The 26,343-nt window shown below is 42.4% G+C and overlaps 1 protein-coding gene across 9 annotated transcripts in view; it reads left to right on the plus strand.

The window, feature by feature from the left end:
* SLC37A2 (solute carrier family 37 member 2) overlaps positions 1–23,095 on the plus strand; it is an 892,550-nt gene extending 869,455 nt beyond the window's left edge. For all 9 annotated transcript variants that reach the window (XM_085646069.1, XM_085646068.1, XM_085646070.1 and 6 more), the window contains one exon: positions 22,712–23,095. Coding sequence is in view for 3 of the 9 variants with exons in the window: in XM_085646070.1 (XP_085502196.1) it covers positions 22,712–22,727 (16 nt within the window). In the remaining 6 variants the exon portion in view is untranslated. The remainder of the gene's footprint in view (positions 1–22,711) is intronic.
* The last annotated feature ends 3,248 nt before the right edge of the window (positions 23,096–26,343 follow it).

The following is a 26,343-nucleotide window of genomic DNA, read 5'->3' on the forward strand; positions in this document are numbered from 1 at the left end:
AGATCAGTCAGGGCTATGCAAAACAACATTAGTATCTACTATCCAGAGATCTCTCCATTAGAATTCTCTTCCCTTATTAATATTCAATTGTAGTGCACAATCAGTCATTGGAAACAAATCATGGAGAGACAGATAGGATTTAGTTAAGGTTAGGTTTTTATCAGTAATTTAAAAGGGCAAATACATCAATATCAGGCATTTAAAGTCACAGAGTGCAGATAAGCAAATACAATTCAGAGTTATTGTTAATTAACAAGCTCAGGAAAGTCCAGGAAGGGACATGAACCATGACTGCTCAAAGGCTCTCTCCCATGACAGGGAAGGAAGTCCGGGAAATAGCGCACGCAGCGTATGCGTCAGTCGAAAGGAGAACCAGTAGAGTCCAAAAGAAAGTTCCGAAAGCAAGGAGAATCAATAATCTCCATCCAAGAGAAAAAAGCGCGAGTTGTCTCTCCGTTCCATCAATTAATAATATAATCCACAAGTTCCGGAGTGACACCTCCTGGGTCACCTCATCTGGTCAGACTACTCAGTCCATCGATCATTTCGTATAGGGTGATTATCATGCAGCGTAAAAAAGACACATTTTTTAGGAATATAGGTGGTGCAGAATACATAAACTGTCAGGCCATCTGTTAGATGTAAACTCATAAACAAATATCCTTTAGCAGAACACATGAGTGGTTTCGAATGGACAGTTTCTCAGGCAGATGTTCCCAAAGTAACAGAAATTGTGTCGAGTAGTCCTGGTATGTGAGTGGGAACTCTCAAAATGAAACAAAGTTTGAATTCACTTTGCAATTTCAAATCACTTCCTATGAGAACGAAGTCAAGTCAAATCACTTTATTCAATCCAAATTCATATAGATCATAAAAGTTCAAATATACCAAAATTCATCAGTTTTCAGAATATATTGGATAAAATATCCAGTTAAAAACAAGCAATAAAAACTGATAAAAAAGACTTATGGTTCATTCCAGGCTATTGTGCAATCTCTCAGTCTTTCAAGAAAGGCATAAAAAGGACGCAACACAGTAACAAACAAAATGATCAGACAACATTTGTAAAAAAAAAAAAAACTGTCCTGGAAGTCATTGTCTAAATTTGTATTTGCGCATAATTGGGAATATAAACCTTTAACGGTGCTCCGAGTAAAATTTGCAAAAGAAAAAAGTATGGAGGTTTGATTGGGGGGACACACCATCACTTGGGCAAGATGGCAGGGCTTCTGGAGAGAACATTCCTGTTGGATGGCCCAACATACAGGGGATGAGGTTTAAACAAAACCTAGATAGTATAAATCTATGACGTTGATTTGTCATGAATGATAAATATGAGGCTGACCCCTCATTAGGAACCAGCCCCCCTAGGTAGGATCACACCATATATTTGGTGCTGTTGTTTTTATATCTTTCTTTAGCCATTATGTTTAGGAATCAGCTTTTGATTACATTTTTTTTAAATACTCAGCAGTTCCTTAATTTTTCAAATATTTGTTCTAAACCTAAGGAAATTAAGGTACTTTTGACATTTAAAATCCAGGGAATCTTGTGTGCATGTTCCAGGATAAGACAATCATCGATGAACTGTTGGGTAGGATTGTCAGATTGCCATCTCCAAATAGAATGCCATAAACTAATTGGAGCTAAGCTAATCTGATCAAATAAGTAGGGGACATGCAATTCAAGGTGACAGTTAAAATGAGAACAACTTTTAGGAAGGCCTATCAATTTTTTTCCAGAAAGTGTCTTCAATAGTTTGAAGAGCGGCAGGGTTAGTATGTTCCCACACAACAGCCCCGTACGTAGCTACTGAGGTGGATTTAGCCATGTACACTTTTTTAACAAAGTCTAATGGTTTCGAACCTAGCTTTTTCATAAAAGAATACAAAGCAATAATACTTTTTTCCAACATTAAACCCCTATTAGTCACCATATGGGTCCATGTTGTCATTCTATCAAATGTCTCTCCTAGATAAGAAAACGTGTCCGTCTGTGCCACTTTTCGGCTTGCTATATAAAAAGATGGTGCTTTCTTCGTCTTTTTTCCAGTCACTAAAATATAAGACTTCACCTCTTTGGCATGAGGTCTAATTTTTTGCATAAAATTCACATACGCCTCTATGAGTTTCTGAAGTGCCATGCCGGTGCGTGCAATTAGCACCGCATCGCCTGAATAGAGGAGTATGGTAATGCGAACCTGATTCATCTTTGGAACATCCAGAGTGGATTCTAACAGGGGAGCTACCACACCATTAGTATAGATTAAAAAAGAAATGGGGCAAGAACGCACCCCTGTCGAACCCTCCTATTAATAGGGAACCACCTGATACACTCTCCCTGCTTCCCATAGCGGACACAAGCAGAGGCTTTGAATATAGCTGTCTGATGAAAAGGAGGATTGCCTTATCAATGCCCTTCTCCTTCATAATTCTCCATAAGTAGGGGTGGGCAACACAATCAAAGGCTGCAGATATGTCCTTAAAAGCCAGGTAAAGCGTACCTTGTTTGGCTTGGGTGTATTTGGCGATAAGCAAACTCAGACAAACTCAGATTAAGGCACTGATCCAATGTTCCTTTCTGCTTTTAAAACCATATTGGACCGGAATCAGGACATTGTTTTGGGTGGTCCATTCCTCTGGTCTTTTCAGTAAGACTTGACCCATACTTTTGGCTGTGCTATCCAATAATGAGATGGGCCTATAGATTTTGCCTCCGATTTGTCACTCTTTTTATAGATGGGGATTATAATGGATTTTGACCATGAGCCTGGTGGGCCCACACTGGCAACTACATAAGAACATTAGTCAGAACTGGTCCCCAAAGATCTGGGTTCTCAGAGAAAAAGTCTATTGGAACACCATCCGGGCCTTATTTAAGGTGCACTGAAGTAGAGCTTACCTAACTTCAAGATGATTAAAAGTAAGGATGGGCTTTGTGTTTGACATAGTATCTTTCGGAGAGGAATGGGTTCCCTCTCTTATGAGGCCAAATAGTTTAAAAAATGAGCTACCCAGTTTTTTTCATCCTCATGGGTATCTAGGCTGGGGTCTGAGGAAGCTTTGAAAAAGGGGCATTAATTACCATCCAAAAAACCCTAAAGTTATTTGTCACGGAAGCCTGATGGAGTTGTTCCCAAGCCTCCCTCCTTCATTATTTTTTAATCTAGCCTTCCTGGCATCTTTGTAAAGTTGGCGAGATAACTTAACTTGTTCCACATCTCTTGGTTTAGTCCTAAACCCCTTATGTAAATTTGATAAAGATTTGGTACAGGCTTGATCGAATCACCTAGGAACTAACACATTTCCTGCTTTCTTGGATGTCGAAGTTGCTGCCTCGCTGGAGGCCCATATCACCGAAGACAGTTGGGTGAGCCATTTCGTGGAAATCTATAACCTGCCTTTTAACTTTAGTGGCAGAATTGGTACAATCAGAGAGAAAGTTGCTCTATCTTTTTCTGCCAAGGAGATGAGGAAGGGTATATTGGGGCTGTCCAAAAACAAGGCCTCTAGTCCTGATGGGATACCACCTGACCTCTACGCTTCTGTCGTGGAGGTCTGGGTACCCGTCCTCTCCTCCATTATTAATGCAGCCGTTATTTCTGGACCTCGAGGTCATGGGAAAAGTCTACCATCGTACCTGTTTTCAGGAAGGGAGACAGACAAAATACCCATTGCTACAATTTTCTTCCTTGATTCTTTTGTGAAGGTGTTAGGGCATGTTCTTCTGGAAAGACTCTCCAAGTGGGTAGCTGACAATAATAGCTTACCCGATGTGCAGTACAGATGTCTGAATCTGTATTTGGTTTTACGTAAATATACTGTTGCCCGCCCTGGTTCTTTCCATCTGGCATTCATGGATTTGTCATCTGATTGTGTCAACAGAGCCAAGCTCTGGCAGATTATGCTGTCCATGGGGGTAGACAAAGATATTGTTTTTTTCTGAGGGACCGCCACAGAGACACCGTGGCTGCGGTACATTACTCAAAATACTTAAAGGTCACTCGCCAATTTCAAATACAAAGAAGGGTCTGGCACGGCTGTATCTTGGCTCCATTTAAAAAAAATCTTTGTTAACAATCTGTGGTGAGTTGTATCGGAAATGTGGGGCAGCTGTGTCTGACAGTACTTTTATATGCAAATGATGCGGTCTTTTATGGCCTGGACTGCCAGGGGCTTGCAGGCCATGCTGAACTCTTTATTCCACTTTAAGAAGGATTTGAATCTATCGATTAATGACAAAATATCTTATGTGATGGCTGTGGAACCCTGATCCACGCTGCCATGAATTGGCGTCCCTTGGTATGTAGGAAGAAAGAGGATTTTGTCAGTGTGTATGCTGCTGTTCTTAACTTTACCTCATGGATTGGCAATAAACCGGCTTGGACCCTTTTACAGATCTTTACGGCTAAGCGAATCTCCAAAGTAATCTATGGGAGTGAGATAGGGGGGGAAATGCTTTTTGAGATGGTTCTTGTGTGTTCCGCAAGGTACCCCTACATCTGTAGTGCATGAAGAAATGCGGGTGGCTGATTTATCCATTATTACAGCTTTATGTCCCCTTTCCCTTTGGATGAAAATTTGTTCCAGCCCTGAGAATCATCTGAGCAAAGAGATCTTAAAGGACTGTTTGGCCCTCACTTATTTCCACCACATTCCATGGTTTAAATATATCAGGGATTGTTTTTTGAACCTAGGCAGTGGCGACTTATATTGTGATCCTGATAAGGTCTGTAAGAAGAATCACAATTGGGTGAAAGATCACTTTTTTAGAAGGCGACTGTTGGGTAGGGAAGAAGGCGCTCTGATGAAGCCCAGTGTCCACCGATTTACAATGCTGTAAACTGTGTCTACCATGGAGCTCTATCTTCTATGGGTTAAAAGAAGATATGATCGTTTTCTATTAACTAGGTTTCGCTGGACCTTTTTGCATTACTTTTAGCCTATCCTAGCGGGAGGAATAGGGGGCATAACCTCTTGCCCTGTGGTTGTGACAGTAAGTCTCCACAGGACATGTTACATTTTACAATGTCTAGTAGTTTTTATGTGGTGCCCATAAAGAAATAGATCCTCCCCATCTTAGAAATGGCTAATTTACTCAAGTCTACCCGGCCTTTGTTTATTTACAAATGCTCTCTGGAGCTATTGTTCTTAATGTTCTTAGTTTTTTCAAAGTTGCTGTCAGGCTTCAGAAAAGCCGTGATCGATAATTATAGTTGCTGGGCATAGGTCAATTGTCGTGTGTAAGATCCCTTTTTAGGAATTATTATTTTAACCTTATAGTGGCAGCTCTTTTTATGGGTTTTAAACTCTTTATCTGTGCTTTTTAAGTTGATGTGTATATAATGACCTGTTGAACTTTTATGGTTTTTGGGACAGATGTACGTCCCTTGGGGACCCCTTCCCATTTGCAAGTGGCTTTCCTCTTTTTTTAAATAGGTGGTAAATTGCGAGTGTTTTGCGGCCGCAGTTGTGGTCGCAAAACAATTGTACTTCGAAGTGCGACTCACTCTTAGGAAGGAATGTCCTTGACTCGCCCCTTCCTAATAGCGAGTCGCAAACCCTATTTTATGAGTCAGTACTAGGCTGCCAACTCACAAACTAGGGTTTGTACATTGCTCAGGCTCATTTTGCGGTTGCAAGCAGACTGGTTTCCCGTTTGGAACCGCAAAAAACGGTCGTACATCTGGCCCAAGATCTCAAAAGCCGAATATAGTCTATATTAATTGATTTGAATATATAATGAAAAATGTGGTGTAGATTGCATAATTCTTGTCATTTTCCCCACATTTTCTTGGGGGGAGAACTTCCCAACCCCCCTTGTAGTGGTCGGGCTTGCTCGCTGTGCTTGTTCTCTATGCACCATATGGGTGCCGCTCTGACAAAATGTGCCAGGGCTGCTTTGGATTCCAGTCCAGCCCTGGCCTCTGCCAATATTTCAGGGTTGACTCATTACCGCACCATTGATAGCTTAAAGCCTCTTAAATTTGACTGGAATTTAGGGTCGGTAGGTATGGAAACTACAGAAAGAAGCAGGGACTTTTATGATCTGTTTCTGCTTGCTTTTTCTGCTTCTGCCTTCTTGACCCCTGAGAGTTGGGTAGCAAGGGCAATGCCAGTGGTACCAAAGTGCATGCCAGGATTCGAGGCTGCTTTCTTGCCTACCCCTAATTGACATGCATAATGCCCTCGGCGGCCTTCTCCGCTGGCCAACAGTCACTGCGTAGCCATATGAAATTTTGTTTTTGAGATGTAAACGTGAATGTAAAATGTAAAAGGTTCACAGGAGGAAAGACAAAGATGATCGTTCGAGTAACCACCAGATGTAACTTTTTCACACAATCCGCTGCTCCATGTCTCATCTTTCACGATCTTTAGGCTGCCTAGGAACAAAAGCTAAGTTGTTGTAGCAGTCTGGCTCAGTATATAGTGTCCATCTATGGTGAGGCACTGGGCACTGAGTGCAGGCAACCCTTAGTGATAGTGTTTAGGTGCCTAAAAACCAGAGCTCTCAAGGGGTAGCTGTGGAGAGTAGCTAAGGCTTATCCAGGCGGAAATAAAGCAAGTGCATTTACCACTATAGTCAGGCAGTAAGCTTTTCACACAATAAAGAACCCCACCAGGTGAGTATAAAAATACGTTGTATTTATAGCACACACTAGACACTAAATTGGTATTTCACCTGTCTGGAGATATCAATTACACACAAGCAATACTTCAGAGAGAGGTAAGTAGCAATAAAACCCTCATAGGGTCCAACGGGGGAATGCAAACCATGTACTAAAAGAGTGGGATGCGAGGTAAGTATCAAAATGGGACTAGTACCCAAGGATGGAGGACACCAGGGGAAACACAGAACCACCCAAGGTGAGTAGCCAGGGACTCCAAGGCACCTGGGTGCAGAGTGGTTGCACTGGGTCAGGCATCCATATGATAACACAGGGTAAGTCGCAGTTGGATTTTTACAGTTCTATGACCCTTTCCAAAGGACCCTCAAAGAACCACTTGCCTCAAGGAAGGTTGGAGAGCCACCCCACCCATAGATATCCCAGGAACCAGGGTACCTACACCAGGGAGCCTAGGTGCAAAGGAGATCAAGTGGAGTCGGAACCCCTGTAGACGCCAATGGAGATTTGTAGAAGATCCTCGGCTACAGCATCTCGTGTGCTGGGTCGGTGAAACCATGATGTGGAATCCAGACAAGAAGAACCTGCAAGCATGCAGGACAGAGTCCAAACCACCTGGAGGTGACCAGGATGCACAATACCAACCCTTGTCAAATGTTCTTGCTGTAGCACAGTGCGGATGAAGCAGCAGCTATGGGGACAGGCGGTGTTGTAAATGCCCAGGAGCCGTTAATGAGCTGTCCCATGCCTGTCGACGGGTGGAGGAAGGTCAGTGGTCGGCACAACCTCCAACAAGCCTAGGCAAACGCAAACCATGGTTTGCAGGACAAGATGCTTTATTGCAGACCAGCAAGGTCTGTGGGACTTACCCAGGAAGGATAAGTCAGGGCCGGCCCTAAGCAAACAGGAGCCCCCTCAAGACCCTCTGGCAGTAGGCACAGGAGGTTGTAGGGAAGCCTCAGCAGCACACAGGATATGAAGGCCTACGATGCAGAGGGTGCCAGCAGGACGACGTTCTGGGAGCTGTGCAGTGATGGAGGCTGGGGCTACTTGGAGCTTGGAGATCTTCCGTGAAGAGAGCCATCAAGCCTTAATATCGACAAAAAGACGTGGTGCACAGGGGCGGTTTACGTCGACTGGAGAAGGATTAGTGACTCAAGTTGCAGGGGAGACTGGTCAGGCCTCTGGAGAACCAACAAACTCTCACCTGTGTTGCAGAGCTGGGCGATGTCTGTGGGACAACAGGATCAACAAACCGGTCTTCGTCGTAGAGGTGCCTGCAGATGCAGGGAAGTGACTCCTTCACTCCAAGAGAAATTCATTCTGGCTTGGATGCAGGCTGAGTCCTTGGTGACTCGGGAGATGCATGGCCATGGAGTTGCAGAACTTGCTGAAGCACAGGGACGAAGATGCAGCAGGAATCTTCACAACAAAAACAGTCTTGTCATGCTTGAAGAACAGCAGAGTTAGTGTCCACCAACAGAATAGTTTTTGACCAGTCTTCAGACGACAGGCAGTCAGTTCTAGAAGTTGTTGTTGGGACGAATCTAAGGACCCACCCTCAGGGGAGCCCTTAAGTAGCCCTAAGAAGGGGAAGGACCTCTTCTGTGGTGACCAGCCTATCAGAAGGTGTCAGTTACGCTACTCAGCTGGCCTGACCAGCTAGATGTTCCCAAGGGCCAAGATTCAACATGGCAGAATCGAGTGGCTACCTGGAAGAGCTCTGGGTACTTCCCTAGGGAGGATATCATTAGGGTGGTGGACACGCTCCCGTCCTTTGCGTAGTTTCGTGCCAGAGTGGGAGCCGAGGGATCCTGATCTGGGCAAAACTGGTTTATGCAAGGAGGGCACCAAATGTTCCCTTCAATGCAGTATGGTGGTGCTCAGAAGTGCCCCCCACCCTACCAAATTCTAAAGCAGAGGTGTTCTCACGTCTCCTTCAGAGTAAATCATTTATTCAGAGTAAATCATTTATTCAGCTCCCCCTGCCCGAGTTAAGCTCATCAGCAGGGGGGGCAGAATACTGCCTAGGGTCAGCAGCAGCACAGGTTGGTAGTCAGACCCTGTAAGGCCACACAGGTAGGTATTGGGGGTCCTGTAAGGCGCCCCGATTACATGGTATCATATTAATAACACTGAAATCAGTGTTGTTGCATACGTCCAACATGTTTGATACCAAACATGACCCGGTTGGGGGCAGCCATTATGTAGTTGGACATCTCGACTAGCCAGTGTCCACTACATTATAATGACTGCCCGCACTTACAAAGCCCAGCAAATAGAGTCCGGGTTTGTAGGAGTACTTCTGCTCATGCAGGGGTACCCATACATTTAGAACCATGCACCCTGCCGTAGGACTGAAGAGCCAACCTTAGGGGTTACAAATAGGTTATAAGTGCAGTGACCGAGATATAAGGGAAGCTCTATATCCAATTGAAAGATGCATGCACCATTTCACACAGACTGCAATGGCAGCTCTGCAGACAGTTTGTGTGGGCTCTCATGGCTGGCATACTATATGCTGCAACCCAAGGGATACCCCTGATGTACCAATGCCCTGGGTTCCTCCGTATCATATACTAGGGACTTACAATGTTACCCCAGTATGCCAATTGTGTGATGTACAAAGTAGTTACCATAGAATTTAGAGGAGAGGGCACTGCCACCGGGATCGTGGTTAGCAGGATCCCAGTGAACTACACTCAAAGTACACTGCCACCAGGCAAAATGTGGGGGTATCAATGCCAGAAAGATCCTACTTTCCTACAGTTGTCTTGCATTGCAGGAAGTAGTTTGCAGTAGCAGCTAGAGAGTACTATTGTGTATCTTTAGGCATATGACGCTCGGATAAATGCAGAGCAGGGCGAAGCTTGAGATGAATTAAGGAAACAAATTAGACCAGTGGCCATAATTATATTTGTAAACATACACTATTCCCATTTACATATAAAATATCGAACTATGCTTTGTGATCCAACTGTACGTGTAAATGTGTTAATTGACAATAACCAAATATAAGTCTAATTTACTTGATATGGTGAAAGTGTTATAATTCAGAGTGCTTGAAACAGCAATCAAGAAATGATCTACCCAACTAGCAAATTAATCAGATTGATTGTGAATCAATTATTATAATCACACTGAATTCACATACTATGTAAATTGTGTATTTAAATCAGATACATTTATAAATTTCCCTCTTGAGACCTCTGATTTTGATTTGTTTGATGTGCAATACACTATCTTCTAACTACTACTAAAATGCAAATGATTACATAGCAAGTCACGCTCTGACGAAATTCCTCACCAGGTAACCTCTCCTTTCTGTTATCCAGGTAACGTATGGGGTGTATTTGTCTTACCTCTTCCTTCAACAAATGTTTCGAACCACAAGTTTTTTTTAAATTTAAATGATTTATGTGATACACAAGAACTGGATAGTGGGAGTGAAATAAAACATTGCCATCATGCAACATAAAACTAGTAGGCAGTTCTCCCAACAACAACTTGTTGGGGTTGAGTGTTCCCCTGCACTATGATTTTTTATTGCGGATTTCCCATTAATATAAGCCTGCTGCCTGAAATATGAAAACGACAAATACGCTCCTATTGAGTACTTTTGCATCTATCCTTACATGAAAGTGGGTTTGTTTACATTCTGTTAATTACTTGTCATATTCTTAGATGTGGAATTCTAAATTCCTGCTATGTGATTTCCTCAAGAACTGGCCTGTGTACTGTAAATCAGCATCTTACTGTTGTATTTCCTTTAAGAGGGTTTTGTCAACCCTTTAATGTGTCAGGTATTAGTGCACTTTTCGTATTACACAACCTGGTGAGTGCATATATTATTTTGTTGAGATTTGCATCGTCCCCATGCTGTCCTAGGATGATCCTAAGAAATCAAAAAGTTTGACAGTTCAGGGGATTGTAATGTGCGGAATTTTGTAAAGGTGGTCATTATGCAAAGGTGTACTGAAACAAGTAGATGAAAAAAGGGAATACATGCAAAATTAAATGTTTGTAGCCATGTATGAATATTCCATGCAGAAGCAAAGTGAAGTGATTGGCATACATCTATAAACATTTGCTTTCCTATGGGCCTTGTTTGGACATATTTGCAGGTGTATTTACAGCACAGCATAAGTCTTCATCTTAACCACCTTGACCATGCTTCGCCATTTTTAGGTCGAGCCTAGAGGCAGCATGAATGCGCTGCTATGCGAGGCAAGCTGTATTCCGTCTGTGTATTTTGAACACGCCCACAGCTTTTCATTGGTTGGTTGGTCTGCCTTTACAAATGCCAAAGTTTTCGGCGGTGAATAGTGTACATTTGTTCCACCTTGCTGCTGTTTTGTTTCCACTCTGCAGACTGCCCCTGCTACATGGATAATTTCACTATTGGGCCATATGTTTTGTTGGAGTGCATTACTTTTACTTTCCACCCTCTCCTTGCCACTCACTATCACACAGCACTACTTGTTATTTACTGCAACTACCTCTATTACTGCTTTTCTATTTTGAAAGCCCTACCCATGTGTGAACTTCCAGTTTCTGTCCATTCGCCATCATTTCTACCTTGACTTCCTCTACCACTTTCCCACTTTACTTTCTGTCTTTCTCCTGCTCCTCTTTTTTTGTCTTCAGCTACCCAATAAATACCGTTCATCACTCATTCACCAGCTCTTTTTCCCTCAAACTGTTTTCCATACTTGTCTTCTTATGCCTGTCCACATTACCTAATATTTTAAGGGCTGGCGTTAGCCAAGACCTTTAGATATTACTAAAACATGTATGATGTACTTCCTTTCAGCCACCTATCTTTGTCCACAGTTTTTGTTTTTACTTTATAATTATTACTTGAGGGTTGCATTTGTGTTTTGAGCCTGATGTGATAGCAGGACACTTTTGATGCACATTCTGTCTTTTATCAGATCCCATCTTTAGCCACTGCAGTTGTAAATTCCTTTTGGAGTGTTTTGCTTTTTTGACTGCTTCTTTTTCACAGCATACCAGATTTTGTCCATTTGAAAAACTGCTCTGTATTAAGTTATTCTCTTTTTACTTTGTATTTTTCCTTCTTCGTTCTTTTCTCATTTATTTCTCATTCCTTTTTTCTTTCTCTCACCCTTTCTCTTTCTTTCTCCACTTTCACTCTTTTTCGCACGTTCTTTTCTTTCTGTCCCTCTTTTCTTTCTTCCTCTTCTTTCTTTCTTGCTCTTTTATTTTATCCTTTTTTCTTTCTTCTCTTTCTTTCTATTCTATCCCTTTATTTATTCTCTCTTTCTTTCTTTTATTTTTCTCTTTCTGTCTTTATCTCTTGAGTTTTTTCTTTTTTGCCATCTTTCTTTTTACTTTCCTTCCTTCTTTCTTTCTTTCACTTTCCTTCTTTCTTTCTTTCTTTAGGTTGCTTTCTTGATGTCTCGCTTTCTTTTCTTCTTGCCTTCTTTCTTGCCTTCTGTCTTGCTTTCTTTCTTTCACTCAGGCTGTACTGAACATCATGCAACACCACTTGTTGAATATTGCAAAATAGGAATCACAAGAGAAACACACACCTGCACTATTCATCAGTCCACAAAACAGAATGCCTTATTGACTGTTGGCTTTTTACACATAATGTGTACCTGAGTCTCGGAGGCTGCAATTAAGCCTCTCACACGGAATTTGCCCTGCTGCTGTTGGTAATACATATACAACATGGAAGTTCACCTTTGATGTGTTAATGGGCATGGTGTCCAAGGTATAGGTGAGACAAGCCCTGAACGACACCACCCATTAGACATTTTCCTTTGTTTTAGACCTAGGCATACACTGTTATCCTTTGATCTCGGCTGAGTTGCAGTATAAGTCACACTCACACAACGGATTGTCTCTGATTCATCGAGCCACATTGTCTCCTAGCTGTATAATGCAGTTGCCAACTTGAGACCATGGCAGGTGGCGATTGCTAAGCAGCATTTGAACCTTGACTTGAGAATGACATTACCTCGTGAGCAAAGGTGTTACTGTTGTTCCTGGTCAAACTTGTCTTTAAATGGTAGACTCAGACTATTTCATTATAAAAATCTTCCTAGGTTCTGTTATATTCCAAGGCGGCTGAAGTCCTTTGAATTGGATGTAGATTTACAGTTCATAATTTGCCACAACTCAGAAACAGATTCTCTACTTTTAGCATTGAATGTAGATATGATATCAGATTATTCATGCAAGATCTTTAATATATTATCTTATATGGTTGATTTACCGCTCATTCTATTCTCCCTTCTGCCATTGCTTGGGCTTGTTAGAGAGAGATCAGCCTACCTGATCTAGCTTTCAACGAAGAGCAGCTATTTAATAGGGCAGTGCACTTACTCCCACTATCAAGGACTGGATCACAGAGAGTCTATTGTAACGACACAATGGACATATATATAACTGGTTGCCCCTTACGTCATGACAAAGGCATATATGAAACCCCCTATGGTATTCCTTCTTTGAATTGACCCCCCAAAAAGAAGAATCATGATTGGATTGATTCTTTGTCCCAGACTTAACTTGCGTGGAAAGTTTCTCAAATGACTAGCCATATGCTTCAAGGTTTTCCTCTCTTGCACTGGCCCTTTTCAACAACTACATAGCATCCCTTGCACCAATCATCAACAATTACAGTGTTAGCTAAAACATGTACACCAGAAATTTCCAGATACTCAAAGGTCAAGAAGACAGTTGCTTGGTTTACATCTGCCTCCTTTACACATACAAGGGAAGGTTCATAACTGGCTTCGATTGAGAAATGAAGAAAAACAGCCTAACTTGATCAATCTTTTTGTTAAGAAACTAATCGGATCCCCGCCTTCTTTCCACACCATCCATAAATGTAAAGTCAGTCAGTCTACTCACTACTGAAAACTGCAGTTTTCCCTTATGAAGTGGCCATTTCATAATGAAGTGTCTGTATGTCTCAATAGTCATTTTGAACATAACAAGGACCCTGGGCTTTGCAGTCTTCAGTAACCACTCTTTTAATCTGGGAGCCCAAAGTTCCTCGGGATATGGGGAATGGGGTTATTTCAGTATTTGCCTTATAGCCATTGTGAAGAGAGGGGACAGCTATAATCTCACACCTGCTTGCATGAATAATCTTTTCCATTAAGCTTATGTTTAATTTCAAGTTTCAGTGTCATCAGTCTCATCAATCAGAAATATTAGGGCAGCCGGCCTTGTTCTTTACAGGTCCAAAACTAGTTCTGGTAACAGTTGCCACTACAATGAAAAAGTAATTTGAGGATATTGCACCACTCTAGCTATACGCTAACACATCTGCCACAGTGCTGCATTAAAACTGATGCTTCCTAATGCATTCGTGTACATCATCACGCCTGCTCTGGTTCTCCCTAATCTTCTCTACAGTTTCCTCAATTAGAAATTAATTATGAACCAATCGCAGTGCTGCAAACCTTGGTGAGACATTCATTTAACATGGCTAAAACAGCAAAGTCCCATTGTAGCTCTGAGCAATTAGCTTTGTACCTGGGCTTCGTGCTTGACACTGTAATCCTTCATGCTCTGCACCCTCCTCCACATCAATGGGCTGCAGGTTACTCTTCTAAGCATCTGTATACTCAGTGACTCCTTGAGTAAATCTATCCTCTCTGTGGTAGTTCCTTTCAGCCCTCTTCCAAGCAGTGTTTTTGCAGGACTTTAATATCTATTCCTGACATCGGGAGGAGACAAGAAAACCGAGATCCCAGTCCTTGATTCTTAAGGAGCAGCGGTGTGGGCTGCCAATCTGGTCTTGAGATATTCTGCGATGCTAAGAATAAGCATACAGTTCTCAGATTCCTTTCTGTCTTCATGCTAGGATTGTCTTCAGATAGTTTGTCAAATCTGACTAAATGGCAGGTGCATAAGATTCCAATCCCTCTGAGAAGTCTTCCCTGCATTACTCTACAATTTAATTATATGCCTCTCAGTTTGTTTGTCCGGCCACCCACACACCTCAACTTGAGTTCCTTGCCTTGTGGCCACTCCCTGATTTCCCTTGAACCATATGACGTTTTAGGCACTAGGCTTCCCTAACTGAAGTGCCTGCTGTGTGATTGACTAATACAGTGCAACAATGAGTGTGACCCTAATCACACTTGCTGCATTGATGGATGTACCTACATTCTGCCCCACACTGGGATTGTGCAGCATTAAACCTGTTAGCACCAAGTTTCTTTATTCTCTTGGTGCCCCTCGCCCGTTGTTCAGAGGGATTGGGTTGGTGGTTCCTTCCCCATAGGGTAGGTATGTCTGTCAGTTGTGACCATCCCAACTTCCTGTTAACCTTTTGCCCGCGGACTGTTAGATTCTCAGTTTTATGCTTTCAAAACCTCTAGTCATATACATGCCACCCGTCAAAGGCTTAGATACATAAATACAACTTCCTAAATGCCAACCATATTTCTGAAAATCAGAGACTAGGTATTGCATCTCTTCTTGGAGAATTGGCGACATTAGAGCTAACCCTCACATCCAATCCAAGAAGCTTCTCTGCACCTATTTCTTTGGATGTTTTTTCTTATGGTATCTCTACCTCTTTTTCTGTGTTGAAGTATTGTTATTTTAGCACTTTGTCCCTCCATTCCTGTCACACATGCTCTGCTATATCCTCATTGTTGTCATCTGTCCCCAAACATATCACTGGCCTTTACTGCAGTGGCAACTTTATTACCTAAATCATGTCCTAAACAAGTTACCCAACTCTGGTTTCTTCTTTCTTCTCTTCTTAACTGTCTCTGGTGTCTTCCGTTCTATTCTTTTCCTTGTTCTCCCTCGCTTACCTGTTGCAATCCTGTCCCTTCCTGCCCTGCCGCTTAGCATTTCCCTTAGTTGGTTGATGGTCGAACATTCCTAGTGCTCGCTCCTTTTATTCATTTTTGCTCATTCCTTGCAAACTGACCTGTTCCTGCGCCCGTTCCCTGCACTTCAGTTTGTACTACTACTTCACCAATTGCTACTGCTCCTTCTCCATGACTCCATTATCTTCCGTTTCTTCTCTGCCCTTTTTCAGCATCATTGCTTCCACATATGAATAAATGAAATGCTACTTCTAAAGCGCTAACACCTGCTTCCGAAGAAGTGTCTCAGCGCACCCAGCAGAAAAAAAAACAATCATGAGTGATAAAGCCGGATTTTTATCTGTCTTACCCTTACCAAGAATCCTCTCAGGTCGCCAGGATCTTTCTTTTTGCTAAATAGTGTAAAGGGGAGAAAATCCCATTTTAACACACAATTATATAAAGCACATTTTAAACTCTAAAGGATCACTGACACCGAATTTCAAATTTTAGGGGTTTATTACAAAGCCAAAAATATTTGCACATACAAGCACCTCATCACGAGGTTAAGGAAATAAATGGGCACTAATACAAAAAATATCCTACGCAGGAGTCTCATTCGACTCAGAATAAGAAGAATAGTTAGCTCCAGAAGCCTTAGGCAACCAATAACTGCTGCAATCTCTATATTAGAAGTCATCAACCTACAAGGAAAAATCAGTTAGTCTATCCCTACTCTATCTCTAGGGTGACATCCCTACTTAGCCTTTTCCCCAGGAAAGAGAGTAAAAAGGTGTCAGTAGTAAAGACTTCCTTAGAAGTACACTCACTTTGCTCTGTACGGAGCTCGTTCTAAGATGCTCCTTCTAGCTTCCCATCTAATCCTCAACTGCTCAACCCACGGGGCATAGTCCCTAATTCAAAATTCCAAAATCATAGAACACGCCCTCCGTCACACCTCTTCAGGCAGGTCTTCCTCCTGTACTTTTTCACTGAAACTCGTACTTCATCCAAAGGCGGTTAATTTGACCTTGGGTCCCAGGCACCTTCTCCGTCGAAAGTATCATCCCTGCATTCCAGTAAACTCCCATGTTGGCTTCTCATACCATCCTAACTTCTAGAACAAAGGGTTAGTCTTCCTAATAAGCTAGGTGTCCTTGCACCTGCAACAGAAACATGGGAACGAGAAACTTTCCACTTTCAGAGATCTGCTGAGTCTCACAAACCCTCAGAGCCATTTTCAAGGGAAACAGTTTTCGGCCTACAATATTCAGCTAACATAAGAAACTATTAGGCCTTTCTCTTTAAACATATATGCAATCAGGCCTTTACACATTTTAAACACACATTTCTAGAATCATACTATAAGCATTGATATTCATTAAATTGCATACATGAATAAGCAAATCTACACGTGCAGACTTTAATATGGTGCACGTTTAAATCCTGAAACATTACATTATACGTGGACTAATTTGTTATACATTATCTAACATACATTTCCGACTAAACATTACATTAGACTTTATAAATGACCTGATTACATTTCTAGTCACATCGATATATGCTGCTTTTAGTACCACATTTCTAAAGAACACGTTAATAAATTCCCACTAAATATATGGGTGCGGACTACCAGTGATTATAATGCACCCCTACAAATTCAGATTAACATAGTGCTCTATCATGAGCTAGACGTTCCACAATTTTGTTGCTTGAAAGGAAAAAGAACATCCCCCCACCTCTCCTGGCTTGCCACACTCTAAGGTTGGAGAGAAGTTCCTGATTAGAGGACCTCAGATCTCTACTGGAACTGTATTTGCTAAATTTACTACACAGGTAGATCAAAAGGGCCTTAAAAATCATCCTTTTACTCACTGGTAAGTACAGTGGAGCTCCTTTTCGCTTGGTCGTTTAGCCTGTCTTCTTGGGCACTTTAAGATCAAGTGAACTGCCGCATTTTGCACCAACTGTAATTTATTTAGGAGCCTAGAGGGAATTCCCAAGTATAGAGAGTTTGAATAGTCCAACCTGGAGGTCACCATCGCTTGGACAATTGACTTCCTTGTGTGAGCAGGTAAGAATTTTAAAGTCTTTTGTAAGGACGTGAGTACTCCAATGCAAGTCGCACTAATCTCCCTAATATATGGTTTGAAGGAGAGATACTTATAAAATGGTATCCCCAAGTTCCTCACCTCCACAGCAGGAGTCGTGGTGGGGGGGGGGTGTACCAATAATTTGGTGTGCAGCCTCCATGTTAAAACCAGGACGAAAATCCGATTGAAGTGAATACAAAATTCTATTAGATTCTATAAACTGGGTAAGCTATTGTAATGCCTTTTTTATTCATGTTTGCCTCTCCGACACTCTTGTCATCAATCATATGTCTTTATTTCTATCTTCACAAACTTTTCCTTTTTATCTTCCATTCTTTCTCACTATTACAGTCACCAGGCTGATGGCTACATGAACCTATTTATTCCTTTAATTTCCTGCTACCCATTTTTTTTTATTCTATCCTTGTATCTGTCTTCCTTAACACCCCATCCCCATTTTATTTTTACACTTGGCTCATGACCTAGTTTGAACCCCTTCCTGCCCAAAGCAACACTGAACTGCATATTTCCACTTTGCCATCTCCCTTCTACATAGCCAATTCTTGTTGTCACTCAGTATTTTATCTTCCTGTTGCAAAGTTTCAATGCTTCTTGATCCTCTGTTATTTCCTTGCTGTTACCCTTTGATTCTCGTACCACCCGTTTTGTTTTTGTCTCCTGTCTCAACTTACGCATCTGAAGCATCCACCCATGCAGCTTCTCATTATAATTTTTGATGTCTTCTATGATTGTCGTGATTACTTGCCATGCTTCTATCCTTACATCCAGAGACATCCTCCTGCTCTTCCCTGCTGTTCTTCCTGACCAACTGACTGCATTCAAATGAGAACCAGAAAACCTCACTACTGATTTGATGTTCCTAGTCTCCACTAGAGATATCCTTTCTTACTATCCTTTTCATACTCTTGGTAATAGACTCCTGGTGAACAGGGGTACAATAGTACTATCCTACTTCCTTTTACCCATTGTGTTATCTTTTCAACTTTCTAACACCACCAACTCAAACTAGTCTGCCGTAATCACCAAGGGACGGCGGGGGGGGGGGGCAACCTGCTGTATTTAGGTCATGTGCTACATACATTTTACAAACATTATCAGACATCCATGCTCGTTTGGCCCTGATGCCCCCTAAAGATCCCAATTGACTCTTTCGCTATGCCAAACAAAGACTGCCTGGTCATGGCCCACCCGCTGGTCCCTTGCAGAACCGAGAAACCTCTGAATATATATCGGCATCAACATGAACGAGGGAAGCCAGATGAGCCAGCAACCCCTAATGCCTTCTAATGCTTTTGTTATGTCTTATGTACTTTTCTATACATCTTCTCGGTGCTTTGTCCCTTGCTGTTCAGCCAATGTGAATATGCTGAGGGGAATGTTGGAGTGGTGGTGATGCAATAGAATGTTAGGGTGCCTGTGTGGTGAGGAGTGTCAGTTGGAGTATGAGCTAAGCAGGTCCTAGTGGGGTTATCCTCAGGAACTAGCTGTAGATGTACTATCTGCAACTAAGAATAAATAAATCAGCTTCTATAAACAACACTTCGGCTACCAGACTTTCATTACAACATTTTGGCGATGATTTGGAGACAGAGCCATGTGTGTAAACTGATGTATCTACTGAAGATAGCTAAAGGAAACTGAAGATTGAACTATTGATGTACCTAAGAATGCTAAGTAATACAATTTCATACAGTAGCAGAAAGCATTGCAGCCCCACCAGTGTCCTCTACATCGGAAGGCCCCAGGCGGGGCATTCATCTGTTAGTTACATGAACTGATATTCATGTGAATGGAAACAACCTGCAGTGCTCTGAACATAACCAGCAACTTTGTGTTTTCAAGGATCGGTCAGCGCTTAGATGGAAGAAATTGGCAGCTTTTTCTTCACGGAACCGGGCAGTGCGGACAAGATGGATAATGTGTGCACCATGTTATGTTGGCCCTGGTGTGCAGTCAACATTGCCTTTACTTTAGAATTGAGACGTGCACTATACTGTTTTATTAACTGGTTAACAAACTAGTGGCCAGAGGGGACCATAATTTGACAAATAGTCACTGTGGTGAGTTTATTTTTGCCTGGCCTGCAGTGAAAGTCTGGTGAACCGTTACTGCGGCACAAGCCATGTCTTGGTTTAAATCTTAAGAACGAGTCCTAAAATTTCGAGCACAAGACCACTCCCTGAGGGTGTGTGTGTCGCCTTACCGTTTCTGTGGGGTCGCGACAATGTGCAGCGGGACGACCAACAACACCGCTTTGATACAGTTCAAGAACGTGTATTTTGCATCGACGTTTAGTGCATGCATACACCTGGAGTCACCTGGAACATATTATTCCTACGTGCTGCCATCTTCCTTTGTTTTCTCATGTACAGTGGGCCATTTTATAAATTCTGTAGCCTGCTGTCTCTCGTCTTCATTGTTGCTGGCATTTAACAATGTCACACTATGTCCAGCGGGCCATCTTACCATTCTTTTAGCCACCGGTCTGAGGTTTTTGTTGTTGCTGGTATTTCACAATTTAACTCTCAACGAGTATCTGGTAAGGGCATTTGTTACAAGTTATACGACATGTGAGCCCTGGAACAGGATCTCAGTGTTCCATTACTGAAACTTGGATATTTCAGCTATTGGGTGGACAAGATCAGCACCTACTTCGATTGGTGATGTTGCAGGCAAGTTGGGTGAGAGTTGTCCCTCACCAGTAACTTTAGGTGGCATTATTATTTTTACCTGCTCCTTGCTAGTTTGCTACCATGATGTTTTTCAATTCTGTTCTTTTCAATTTCATGCCGTGACGTCCAGGATATTCCTTACGATTGTTATATTTGAATTTTCTGCCTTCATCTCTTAATTTTCTTTCTTTCATTTGTACGTTGATTCTTAAATTGCTGGACTGCGGGATAGCTGGGTTTCAATATATGCTGTTGTATTTCATGTATGCTGTTTTCTTTTCTTCATGTTGGCACTCTGAAACCCATATTGCTGCCCAACACTATGCTCACTATATGCAATGATGTCCAGGAAGTCATATACTATTCTTATTTGCTGCCTTATTTTTATATTCTTATATTATTGTTTTCCTCAACGGTATTCATACTGTGCCATGTATTCTTATTTCCTGTGTGTGTGTGATTTTCTACTGGTGCGTTGTTTAAGTGCGTGCGAGGCATATGGCTTGAAAGCTATCTTTTGTGCACTTTTCTAAAATTCCCTGTGAGTGGGAATGTGGTGGTTTAAAGATGCCCGGTAATACTTATAGGTGGAGTTTTCCTGTGCGTAGGTATCTTTACTGTGGTTCTACTGTGATAGTTTATTTACAGTGTATGTGTAATTTCCTTCTGTGCACAAGGTTCCTTTGCCTTGGTGTCACTACTGAAGTGCTGTGGTGAGATATTCATTTCTGGTGTGTGGTGGATTCCTTCCGGTGTACAAGTTTTCTTTACGTGGGAAGTCACCAGTTATTTTACTCTCATGTTGTCCTGCTACATTTCGATATTTGACACTACATGCCCTCATGAGGCATGACTGTATGGATGGAAGTCACCCATTTCTACACTTTACACTAGATGCCCTTACATGAGGGATGGTAGTGTGGGGTGTAAGTCACCTGTTTTCACGTTTTACAGTAGATGCCCTTGCTTGGGGATGATTGTGTGAGGTGAAACTCACCCATTACTTTTGTGTGAGGATGAGTGTTGTTTGATAGAGTATTTAACTTATAGAGTTTTTTTTAATTGTGTAAGTGTATCCTACCGTTGGTGTGCTGTGCTGTCTTATGCCACCTGTCATGCTTGTCTGGCCAGTGGGTGTGGTTTTTAGTGGTAATTGGAGCAGCATTGTCTCTTTTTATTTTGTGTAGTGATGTGGGACTGATAGGGTTCTTCCTCAGTCTTTTGCTCAGCAACTTGTGAATTTTAAAGTAACTGCTTTGTGACCAGCTTGCATCTGCTATATTTTTATGTGTTCGAAAAAGGGTGACGGTGTGTTACATCCGGTATATTTTCACTTTTCATGTTCCCTCATGTAAATGCTGTATTCCATATTGCATTCCTATATTTATATGTGTTTTATAAAGGGGGAGGATGTGTTGTATCTTATGTACTTTTCTAGGCATCTTCCTTGGTGCTTTGGGTCTTGCTGTTCAGTCAATGTGAATGTCCTGTGTAGAATGCTGGTGTGGTGGTGATGCAATGGAATGTTTGGGTGCCTGTGAGGTGAGTAGTGTCAGTTGGAGTATGGGCTGAGCAGCAGGGAGGCTGCTCCTAGTGGGGCTACTCTAGGGGCTATCCTGATGACTATCCTAAGGACCTAGCTCTGAATGTACTATCTGCAACTAAGACTAAATAAATCATCTTCTATTAACAACACTTCGGCTACCAGACTTTCATTACAATAGCCTTCTTCCTGAAGGCAGTGGCTTATCATCTTGGCCTTCTGGTGGACTACATCACTTCATGTCACCCGGATGCTCTCTGGCCCTGAGGAAGGACTGTGGCATCAAAAAGCAATGGGCACTGAAAAACAGACATTGGTTTTCTAAACTGTTACATTAAAGGACCTCAAATGCTCTTATCCTTAAAGGGAGTTTTGCTGAGGACCAGTTCTCAAACGTTTGGTGTGCACAGAGCCGATTCTCCAATGTTGTGTGTTAATGTAAATAAAGGGACGATGGTCATCTTTTTAGGGCATAACTGGAGGCAGGTGCATGACTCTTCCACTGCACCGTCACCTTGTCCAGCCCCGCCTCCTTCCTCGGTTACTGCCTGCAGTCCTCCGACTTCTTATTTGAGCTGCGTATCCCTTCATAGGTTTCACGTCCATCTCCCTCTTCCCGTAGCTGCCTTTCTCCTGCTTTTCGGTGTTCACATTTCCTTCATGATTCCAGATGTTCCATTTTCTTTCTTTACTTATGGATGAGGCTTATGGCAGAAAACAAAGCCTGAATGCCTTGCACAGCTGCACCTGAGTTTATTTATGATTTAATAGCAGGATGAGAGGACATTTAATGTTTCCTTACAATGCACTTACGGATGTGAAAATAAATGACTCCTTCCCAGTCTTAATAATAATTAATAAAGCATTCCTGAATAGCTGAGCTCTCACGTATATTTTAGTTTAACAAGACTCTTTGAAAACACATTGTCGTTTTTGTTTTCATCTTTTAGGTTTAAAGAAATCTGAGCAGCTAATTAATAACATGGAGGTCTCGAACAACGTGGAGGTCTCGGAGTTCAGTGAAATTGTGCTGACAGTTTATCTTTGATGCTGCTGCTTCAAAGGTGGGCAGAAGAAAGCAAGTCGCACAGACTCGCAAATTAAAACATGAAAAAATAAAATACGCTGACGCGTGTTGATCATCTGCACATCTTTCTGTACAGGAAACGAAGGGTGGCATTTCAAATCCAGAGAACATTGGAAATCCAAGTTTTTATCTTATGCATGTACTGTACTTTAACGGGTAATTATTGATTGTCAAAACTAGACTGCTGTCTGATAATTATTGGTCTTGGTTGATTGTCAATTTTCCTATTAAAAAGTTTCCAAACCTATCCCGCCTGTTTCATATTTTGGGTTGAATGCTGGAGGGTGATGTAATAATATTATTGGCGAGCTAAACCCCATTGATATGCTTCTGTGCCCTTCGTAATTTAATTAGTCATCAAGACGAAGAGTGTATCATTTTTGTTCCATTTGTTTTTAAATGGCACCACACACGTTACATTACAGCCACTTTCAAGTGTCTTGTACAACCACAAAGTGGGTGGATGGTGAGTACCAAACGAAGGTTTAAGGTAGCGATTTCTTTCTTGTTCAGCGTTCAGTAGTCAGAAGCCCAGGGGTCTCCAACCTTTTCTGTAGTGAGCGCTACATCTGATCAGTGAAAGTCATAGTGAGCTACTGAAGGCTAAACAACTCACACATTGTTACCAGACACCCACATGCCCAGCTTCTTTGACTTTAACGCTAATGTCCTTTGAGCCAGATACTTTGACTAGGGGCACAGTGATAGGGCTGCCATGTGTCAGTGGGAGCGTGAGATTTGGGCATGTATAATAGTGTGTTCGTATGAATGGGATATATGTATATTGATGACTGAGAGCCTGTGTCATATGTACTTGTGGCACAGGACATACCTTTCACCATATGTGGCAATGTTACAAGTATGACACAAGCATACAGCTATTTTATTTAAAGTGGAGAAAAATGTTCTGCAAAGATATTCAAAGTATGCAATATTTTTCTGAAGTTTAAATTTCCCGCATTAAAACATTAGTCTATTTTTCAGTTATATATATGACATTATATATATGACACAGTGCTACTGGGAGAAGAAGGCCTGCTGTTTGTAAATACAAAACTTTGAAAATGGAGAAATATAAAATGCACAGTTAACTTAATCATTAGGGAACCTTTCATTGACATTTTCTCCCATTTAAAAGCATTCAGAAACATCATTTTGTTCTCACGCTCTAATATACAATTTATTTTATTTTAGTTTTATATAGCCCGAACTAGACCCGAAGGTATCAGAGTGCTTTACATGAGCACCAGTTGTGTTACAGACTGACACATTCATATTATGTTAGCCATGGGGAGATTAAGTGATTTACCCAGAATCACAGGATGTTGAGCGTCCCTGCCGAGACTTGAATATTGGGTTGACAAGGACATTTGTGTAAGAGTTAAATACGTCAGTGCTTTAGTTCTTTGCCTCTGTGCCCAAGCCCGAGCTGGGTCATAAATCTGATTAAGCACTGATCATTATCATGCACTGCTATCTTCAGCCTCATGGTGATAATGTAAAATAAACACAGCCTTCCCTAACTTTAAAAGGAAAGTGTGACCCTGCACTTATTTAACAAGCATTAGGAGTGCATCGGTTTCGCCTATGTGATGAGTTATCAATCACCGTCGGGATGAAGGAAAAAGCTCCCTGATAAGTATCACAAGAGGGAAGAGGATGTGGAGCAGCAGCCTGAGCTGCTAAATCGAGAGCTGAGGATCCCGATTCAAGTCTCGGTGGCGCAACATCCTGTGATTCTGGGCAAATAACTTAATCTATGAAAAAATAGTTCCATCAAAGCAGATGTTTAAAGTATTTTGGCTACGGAAAACTGATCGGAGAAGCAGAGGAGTCACAAGCATTGGTAAATGCAGGAAAATATGCTACAGCAAATAGAAATGGAGGAAAAGTAAGTGGCAAGCACAGGAACGAATGATAAGCCAGGAAAGTGAGGGGGGATGTAAGCCCCTTTTAAGATTTATACTAACAACAATAGATTACACAAGCTGTGCAGGTGAAACCTAAAAAACAACAACTGCTATCGACATCTATTGGGGGGGAGGGGCGGGAACAGAAAAATCTGGGCACCCTTCAAATGGTTTCTTAGTCTGCAAAAACGTTCTCTCAGAACACTTGCAGCGTGGAGTGTGCAGAATTTAGAATACACCACAGGGACCTGGACACTCCCCCACGTGGCCAGTGTCTTGCGCACGGCACATAAAGTGCCTCATGTATCAGTGACATGCACATGCGAGTCTCACTCCCAGAGTGTGAGGGCCATAGATGTTCAAAGCATCATTTAAGAGCATGAGAGCACGATTGGTGTCTGAGACACCATGGGGACGGGAGGGCGCCCATCTCGTTTTGGATGGAAATAAGTGGGTGCGTAATTTGCAAAACACACAGAAGATGGACGGAATGTTGCACATTGGCAAAACATTCACCCCCAGTCACAGATCTGGGTTTAATCCATCGTTATTTTGCTCACCACGCCACCCCAGTTCAGACATGGCCATATGCAAATCATTGTTGACCCTGTGCCTCATGGGAACAGTCCAGCCCGAACTGCAAGCCATGTCTTCCCTGGACTGGAATCAAGCATCCTAGGACCGGTTTCGGGGTTTCACCCCTCTTCAGCCAGGATAGCTTGACTCCAGTGGCGTAGTGAGCACGGGACCCACGTCTGGGCATACCCTTCCCACATAGGGTGAACAGCAAAACATACAAGATGATGGACGGAATGTTGCACATTGGCAAAACATTCATCCCCAGTCACAGATCTGGGTTTAATCCATCGTTATTTTGTTTACCACGCCACCCCAGTTCAGACATGGCCATATGCAAATCAGTCTTGACCCTGTGCCTCATGGGAACAGTCCAGCCCGAACTGCCAAGCCATGTCTTCCTTGGACTGGAATCAAGCATCCTAGGACCGGTTTCGGGGTTTCACCCCTCTTCAGCCAGGATAGCTTGACTCCAGTGGCGTAGTGAGCACGGGACCCACGTCTGGGCATACCCTTCCCACATAGGGCGAACAGCAAAACACACAAGATGATGGACGGAATGTTGCACATTGGCAAAACATTCACCCCCAGTCACAGATCTGGGTTTGATCCATCGTTATTTTGCTCACCACGCCACCCCAGTTCAGACATGGACATATGCAAATCAGTATTGACCCTGTGCCTCATGGGAACAGTCCAGCCCGAACTGCCAAGCCATGTCTTCCCTGGACTGAAATCAAGCATCCTAGGACCGGTTTCGGGGTTTCACCCCTCTTCAGCCAGGATAGCTTGACTCCAGTGGCGTAGTGAGCACGGGACCCACGTCTGGGCATACCCTTCATACATAGGGCGAACAGCAAAACACACAAGATGATGGACGGAATGTTGCACATTGGCAAAACATTCACCCCCAGTCACAGATCTGGGTTTAATCCATCTTTATTTTGTTTACCACGCCACCCCAGTTCAGACATGTTATTGTCTGTAAAGACCATCTGTAGCGCTGCCC

This window comes from Triturus cristatus, chromosome 3_1, assembly GCF_964204655.1.
Source record: "Triturus cristatus chromosome 3_1, aTriCri1.1, whole genome shotgun sequence".
NCBI classification, from domain to species: Eukaryota; Metazoa; Chordata; class Amphibia; order Caudata; family Salamandridae; genus Triturus; species Triturus cristatus.